Source organism: Belonocnema kinseyi, chromosome 3, assembly GCF_010883055.1.
Source record: "Belonocnema kinseyi isolate 2016_QV_RU_SX_M_011 chromosome 3, B_treatae_v1, whole genome shotgun sequence".
Lineage (NCBI taxonomy): Eukaryota > Metazoa > Arthropoda > Insecta > Hymenoptera > Cynipidae > Belonocnema > Belonocnema kinseyi.
Genome location: NC_046659.1, coordinates 59,565,138 through 59,573,633, shown reverse-complemented (window position 1 = coordinate 59,573,633; position 8,496 = coordinate 59,565,138). Strand labels below are relative to the sequence as shown.

The window sequence follows — 8,496 nt, the reverse complement described above, 5'->3', positions numbered from 1 at the left end:
ATACGTTCCCTAAAAACAATCCCGAAGTCATACATACCCTCTTCGCGTCATCAAAAACGTTTTAAAAGTTGGAAAACCACCCTGAACAATGTAAAAATGATTTAGAACTCCAAATTAATTATATGACACTTAAGAATTTCCCTCTCATTTTAATATTCCCAAAACTAACCTTGCACGTGAACGTATGCAACAGAACATCTTCCGCTGGAAGATGTAATCAATTTTGAGTTCTAGATCATTTTTACATTGTTCAAGGAGATTTGAAAATTTTTAAAACGTTTTCGATCACTATGGGTATGTGTGTGCGTCTTAGGTGTAGTTTTTCCAGAACGTATTATATATTATTGAAGAGAAAAAATAGAGCAAAAAAATATCGATTAACAGTGTTTTCTAATTTGTATTATTTTTTATGCTTTTTTCAAGCATATATATGTTCCGCTGTATACGTTCACATGGAAGGGTAGTTCTTCGGGAAAATTATGAAGAGGGGGGAATTTTGAAGTTCCATGTAATCAATTTGAAGTTCTAAATCATGTGTGCATTTTTCAAGGTGGTTTTCCAACTAAGTTATATAATTTTTTATGCTTTTTCATACATATATATGTCCCGCAGCATAGATTCACGTGGAAGGGTAGTTTTTCGGGAAAAGCATGAAGAGGGGGAAATTTTGAAGTGCCATGTAATCAATTTGGAGTTCTAAATTATTTGTGCATTGTTCAGGTTGTTTTTCCAACTTTTAAAATGTTTTTTTTTGACGAGGGAAGGGTATGTATGACTTAGGGGTAATTTTTGTGTAACGTATTATATATTATTGAAGAGCAAGAAAAGAGCAAAAAAATATTGATTAACAGTGTTTTCTAAGATGTATTATTTTTTATGCATTTTTCATACATATATATGTTCCGCTGTATACGTTCACATGGAAGGGTAGTTTTGAGGAAATTATGAAGAGGGCGAAATTTTCAAGTGTCATGTGATTAATTTGAAGCCCTAAGTCATGTTTACATTTTTAAAGGTAGTTTTCTGATTGCCACCCTTTTCTCCGAAGTTTAAAGAGCAAAACAATTTTTTTAGTATAAAATTAGCAAAAAAAGCAAAAAAAAAATATGGCGTATTCCATTTTATAATTTGCCTTGGTGGCGGCGCTGAGTGGACGGACCTGTCATAGCATTTAGTTCATTTCACATATAAGAATAAGTGGTTTTATATCAATTATCTTAAATGTATTATTCTATTAGCCGTTAGATGTATTAAGTAACGAATTATTTAAGGAAATTTGCGAAATTTATCATTAATATAAAAAATAAAAATCTGTCGATTTCGGGTATATGAAACTACTTGTAATAGTTTGGGGACTTATTACAATTTGCAATTTGTAATATTTGAAATTACAAACTCAGTCATTTTAATTACAATAATTATTATTAAACTTTTCAATAACTTTTTCGTAGCATATTCTAAACAAATTTACTTTTAGACGAACTACGAAAAGTCATAATACAATGGAGATTATACTTTATATTTATTACTGGATATTATATGAACATGTTTTACAAAAATAATAAAGTCTAGTAGGAGTTTCATAAATAATTAAACGACTACATATATTATAAAACTAAAATTAATATGATATCTATATAAATATATAAAAAAGAATCTCCTACCAGCGTCTGTCCGTTTCTTACCTCAAAAAGAAAACAAAAACTATTCAAGCCACGACAATGACGTTTTATATTCGCTTCATATTAAGACTAATGCGGAGCCTGGAAAAATACTGGAAAACTTGGAAAATTTTTAGAAAGATTTTTTTGGGGGAAAAGAGGAAGGAATTGGGAAATTAAAGGAAAAAAGACCCCTGTGCTAAAAGTTTTTGTTTCAGTCCGATTTTTGTTGGGGATGACCCACATTGAAGATCTTAGCATACAGAATTAAGACTGAAATTTAAATTTGCTATGTTACATTTTTTATGTCAATGGTTGAAAAATAAGATGAATAAGAAAAAAAGTTTTTTATTTAAACAGATTTTCCAGACTGATAGTTAAAAAGCAAGCTCTTGCTGTAAAAAATTGAGATACAAAATAAAAAATTTGGTTTCTTCGATCCCTAAGATACAAGCTTTTTTCGTATAACAAGTATATTCAAATTCAATTTATGACATTTTTGTCGTTTCGTTACATTTGGTGCAACTTTCAAAAGATATGCTTAGATTTTCTAGTGACCGGGCAACGCCGGTTACACTTTTACTAGTAAAAAGATAAAACAATGAAATAAAAAACTCAGATTTTTACTTTCAGACTCACAAGACTTATTTTTATAATTTTTAAGTAATTAAAAATCTATGTAACGTTGATACTTTTGACGAAGTTTACTGGATTTTAAAAAAAGCATATTGAAATGAAAAGCAAAAGCTTATACTAGATTTTATATTTTTACATAGACTTGTCCCAGAGATACTTTCTTTCCCAAATGTACTGACTTTCCTCTACACATATACCATTACCTTTTTTCACTAATTACATTTGCTAAAAGGCTAGTAAGAATGTAAAGATTGGAAGACTCATGAGCTTATAGCGATTTTTATGAGGCTCGTAGAAACTTAATGAGCAATTAACACACCAAAATAATTATCATAAAAACTCATTTGCAATTAACTGAAAGCTTTGAACTTTCCCTGAGATAATAATTTTTTCCATAACATTTTAATGTACTTTTTTGCAATAAAGCTGAATTTTGTTACGATCGTTTACTGTTATAGTGAGGAATCGTTTTAAAGGGCTGTGGAGGGTTTCTTTTAGCAAACTTACCCTTATCGTCTGAGCGAAACTCCTCCTGCAACTGTTCCAGAGTAGGTTCTGAATCTGATTTGGACTCCGACTGCTTCGTCGAGGTTTCCGTATCTTTCATACTCTTCCTAGCGTGATGGCCACGGAAAGCTGCTTGTATCCTCGTCGCAGCTACTTCTTCCTTGTCTGTCGTCTTGTCTTCTTCCTTTTGTTCCGTCTGTCTGCTCTCTTTAGAGGACACGTCAGATGTGCCGCTCTCTGTGGTCTTTGGGATATCTAAATCAAAAGAAGATCCCTTCGTCAAAAAACTTTACCATAATTATACAACAAATGTTCTTCAATTCCTCCTACAAAAATTCGTACTAAAATATTTAGTTGTACTGTTATTTTTATATTAGGGTATATTGAAAAAGTAAATTTTCGACAATTCAAAAACTTCGTCACGCTATTTTATCCGTTTTTTCCCCTATTTTTCCAGGTGATGTCATAAATATGAACACCATCCCCCTTTAAAGTCAAAATATTTTCTGATATCTCATTTGATAAACGCATTAAATAAAACAGATTCAACAGCCCAAAATACTCTCAAAATAGGGAAAATAGAGTAATTTTTCACGAAAATAGGGGACTAAATTCTTTGAAGTAAAATTAATGTATAGGTGCCATATTGAATTCAATATGAAATGCTTATAATTCTAAGTCGAAATATATTTTATTTTCAACAGAAGAATGAAATTTTAAACAAAATAGTTCATTTTTAACCAAAGTAGTTGAATTTTAAACTAAAACGGTAAATTTTAGATCAATAATGGAATAATTTAATTTTCAGTTAACAAGATTAATTATGAACCATAAAGAAACAAATTTTCAACAAAATAGTTCAATGATTAATCGATCAAATAAAGATTTTACGATACAGTTCAACTTTTGACCAAGTATTTGAATTTTCAACCAAAAAAGAGGAACACTCAGTGAAAATTTTATTAGCTGAATTTTCTACTAAAAAAATAAAATTTCAACTAAAACAAGAAAATCTTTAACAAAGTAGTTAATTCTTTAACCAAATACTACAATGTTTAACCAAAAGAGGGGAATTCTGAATCAAAAATATAATAATATACCTTTCAATTAAAAATTCACTGTCAATAAAAAATGATTGGATTTTCTGAAGAGATTTGTTAACTCAATTTGCATTTAAGCGGAAAACGAGAAAAAGGAGATATTTTTCAAAACAGGTGGAAAAAGTGAGGGAAAAGAGGAATTGTTTGAAAAGGGGTTAAATAGGAGAAAGGGTGTAATGTCTGTATGTAGGTGATTTATTGGTAAAATGAAATAACTAATTTTCTTTGTTCATTCATTTTGTGTTATCCTTTCCCCCCTATGTAATTATGACGTATTTGTTGAATGGGCACGTTATTCTGTCCTTTTCTGAAGGACTAAAAAGTTCCTAGTGGATCCAAAATGACTCTTGAATATTTGAGCAAAAAAATTACAATTCTGTCAGTTCGCACAACGCAGTCACAGATCAAAATAGCGAACAGTGATATTTTGGTTGTTATTTCTCAGCAAATAATTTTTTTTAGTAATCGGGGGGGGGGGGTAAATGTTACATACTATAATTATATAAGTACTTATGTATTATAGGTTTCATAAAAAATGATCTTATTTTAGCGTAGTAAACTTAAAGTACCATAAATGATAAGCGTCGCGAAGTAATTTATTTTTCTTGTTATTTTCAGTTCAATAATTATTTTATCTCATTCGAATGGACAGTTCAAGTTCATTCTAACCTACTATAGAGTAGACTGCTGGTATAAAAAATAAATCTTATGTTCGCGACTTGAAGTTTTAGTACCGAACACAAAATAAATTTCGATTAGGTCGATGAGGTCTATTTTTAATTTTTACCATTTTGCGGAACTTTAAACTTGTTCTGCGCATGTAATAAGGTGAATGGATTTGTACGTACTTCGAAAAGAATGTCATATTTCGGAAAATTAAAAATTAGTTGTAGATTACAAAGAGTTTATAACTTCTTCAAAGTTTAAGTCGGTTTACGTAGTTTATTAAAACCCATTGCAATGATATTATTTTAAACCGTGATTTAAAATTATCCAAATTCTTCCCGTTATAAAACTCAAATTCATCTTTGATTGATTTTAATTCAATTTGAGATATACAAGATTTTAAATTGACATTTAATCGTTCTGAAGATAAAAAAACAACCTGATAAGTCGACTAAATTTGATCCCGGAATGACAGCCATGAAACGTGATATGAACTATGAAGTATAACTCAGAAATGATGTAGTGGTTTTTTTGTTGTTTAAATTTCAATTCAAACAACTACAAGGTTTAATTTTTATAATATTACTGATTTTTAGAAACTTTATAAAATTGAAGAGTTATAGAATTAAGAATGTTTCAAATTTCGATTGCTTAAATGAAGAAGACTTTACTTTATAAAGTTTTATAATAAATTGATACTTTTGTTTTCTTTTTATATGATTAACTTTGTTGCACGATGTTAAAAAATAAGTAATGTTATTTAAAAAAAGGGTTTTTCTACGTTCACAAATCGATTTTCAACAATGAGCTGTGGATCAGCTGTTGCCTGCACCTACTAATTTATTGAATTATGGAGTTTAAATATTACTACATATTATATTACTAAATAGTACAAAGAATAAGTGGTATGAATTCAAAATTTTCCTAGCTCATGCTACATGTTAAAGTTTGAATACAAAATTCGAGAAAATTTTCAATTTTTTTTTGATTCCCAAGCAGTATATTTTCTCCAAAAGGTCAAAACTACTTTTTTTAAGGCTCAATTGGCGCGTAATTTAATCAATTTTCTAGCCGTTTAAAGAAAAAGTTTTCTCCTCCATTTTTGAATGAGGAATTATATTTTAAAGTGAGTAGTGATTTTTAATATTATTTTTGCTGATAGTACAGACAATTTCCAACGATAGTGTACAAGCAATTTGTTGTCTCTCAGACATTAAATTAAAAATATTTTACATCTTTAAATTTTTTTATACATATAATTTAGCAATTACTATAAGATTTAGAAAAATATTTAACAATTGAGATGCTACTATTAAAAGTAGAAAATTACGGAATGTAAGCGTCGTATGCTCACAAAAAATGGTTTTGTAATCGATTAAGACGTTCATTAAGTAGTTAAAACCTTCCCCTCCCTTATCTTTCCACCATTCATTTCACTCTTCTTCTGCCACCCTTTCCCAACTCTCACCTCCTCTCCTCGCTTCGCCAGTTGACACACCCCCTCTCTTATTTCTCCTTCCTAATTTCTCATATTTCTCCAATGCCCATATTTTTCTTTCATCATTACCTCTCATCGGAAAAATATATGACGGACAGACAACTAACCGATTTCGCCCGGGTCGACGAAATTCTACAAATGTTGTACTAGTCCTATAAACATTCCTTTTTTCTGTTAAATAATGTTATTTTTTACTAAATAAATAAAAATATGTACTTCATATGATTTTTAAAAATGATATATGTATTATTTGTATTTACAACACCAGAGAATACAAAACTGTGCTAAGTCCATTGCTATTTCCATTAGATTAATACATGCACAGGTTTTTTTTCTCTCTTGCTAAATTGGATTGATTGGCCTTATCACCGTTTAACATTCCCTGATTCAATTTTTTAACAAATAAAAAATAGTGCTCAATTTATTAGAGGAGAGCTCTGTGAAAATGTCATCAAACGAAAAAAAAACTTCATTAGTTAAACAAAATTTTTGTTTAAAAAAAAAGGTTTTTTATGTAACTCTCAATTTAACACATAAAACATTGATAAATATCTAAATATTGTTCTAAATTCAAGTGCAAAAAATGTCTGTAAAATAATAAAATATTTGAAATTTTACTGAGTAAGAAAACTTGAGATATTCCGAAGTAAATGTTGATTTTTTATTTGATATTTTCACTTCAAAGAATTTAGAGTTAAATATTAAGAAAGTATGCTTTCTTTGTAGTATTTTGGTATTCTTATTTATGGTCCTTTATCCTTCACATGCAACCTAAGCAGAGACTGCACTATTGTACTATGCATATCGGTATGTTGATTTATACTACTATGTATGTATGGACTTGCTCTTGCTGGAGAACTGAGTCGGTCGTCTGTAAATAAGTAGTACGACTATACGTTGAGTCGTCCACAGAGAGGCAAACATACTATGCATTGTACAAGTGTACATAACATGCAGTTCGCAGTTGTATCACAGGACGGCCGCGTCGGTCGCGATACTACGGCAATGAAACAGCTTCTCTTTCTTGTGTCTGTATATACCCTAAACGTACTCGAGTCTTCTCAGCATCTTCCTCCAACGACTCTTCACAGTTGCTAGAAAATCATGCACACGTATTCAAGCGTTCTTTTGTACTCTGTTGACGTTGACGCTTCGCAAGACCTAATTATGCTCCTAAAATAGCTTCCTTTCTTTTTTCTTTTCTTTGTGTTTTACCCTATTACATCGTTTTTTATTCTCGAAGGATAGCTTATATTAGGAAAATCTAGAAGTAATTGTATTTTAACACCTTACTATCGCGAAGGTAAGAAAATAGAAAAAAAGTGAAAAAGAGTAAGACAAAGGGCACAGAAAAAAGGTATGAAAAGGGATGAATGTATAAATAATATATGAATCAACGGCTCGGAATTTTCTAACGGTGAGCAGGGCGTGATTTATCTTTTTAAAGAGACCATTTCGGAGATGGGGAAATTTTGTTGAGTATTATGGAATGTAGTAAATAGCTAAAATAAAAATATTAAATCATTCTGAATATTTGAATTAACGGGAGGATGTGTCTAAAGAACGGAAGTTAAACGACATCTCTATCGATTGAATCTTCTAATTGTAAGATTTAAAACTGGACAAAAATATTATAATGGTACCAAAAAATTATCTTTTCATTTCAGATGATTACAGAAATTCCACACTTCAATTTTTTTTAAAATTAAAATGCTTTGAAATTATAAAATGTTCAAACTTAATCTTTTTAAAGTTCGGAAATTGAAAAATTGGAAGTCTTGAAAATTTTAATGTTTAATTTCGATGTCAATATTTCTAAATTAATCTGATCTGATATCGTGTTGCGTCAGATTTCGATAGTTCAATAGGTTTAGGAAATATATTTAAAAGAAAAATTTTATTTTAAATATTAATATTAAAAAGCTCATGAAAGCTTGTAATTGAAACGAACTTCTGAAAGATTAAAACTGTAGAAGTAGAAAAGAAATGACATAATTCATTAATGAGCAGGAAAGCAAAAATTACGTTCATTTTATCGAAAAGATAATGCCATTAAGAAAACTAAGTCCTTTGTAGAAGCATGGGAAACTATTCAAGTTTTTACAAAAGTCAATCTAAAGTTATAAATTTGCCTGTATATATAATTTTAAAAATGGATCAAACAATCACTGCATTGTTCCGCTGGGAGCAATTGCCATATAAAAATGACATTGCCTCCCAGTAGAACCGCAATAAATCACACCTATGTTCACGTCTCACGACCGCCAGTTGGGTGCACGGACAAATATGGATGGTTAAATGTAGATGTGTAAAAGATAAGAATCTAACACCTACCAGGTGTATACATATGAAACCGGTATTGCCATTTAGCGGCCAGTAGGCACACTTGTAGGCACTGTCGGAACTTACCATTTGTGCTAATTGGCGT

The 8,496-nt window shown here is 30.1% G+C and overlaps 1 protein-coding gene across 1 annotated transcript in view; it reads right to left on the bottom strand.

The window, feature by feature from the left end:
* LOC117168761 (neuromodulin) overlaps positions 1-8,496 on the bottom strand; it is a 273,474-nt gene that overhangs the window by 126,383 nt on the left and 138,595 nt on the right. The window contains exon 2 of the mRNA XM_033354514.1: positions 2,805-3,059. Within this exon, the coding sequence (XP_033210405.1) occupies positions 2,805-3,059 (255 nt within the window). The remainder of the gene's footprint in view (positions 1-2,804; positions 3,060-8,496) is intronic.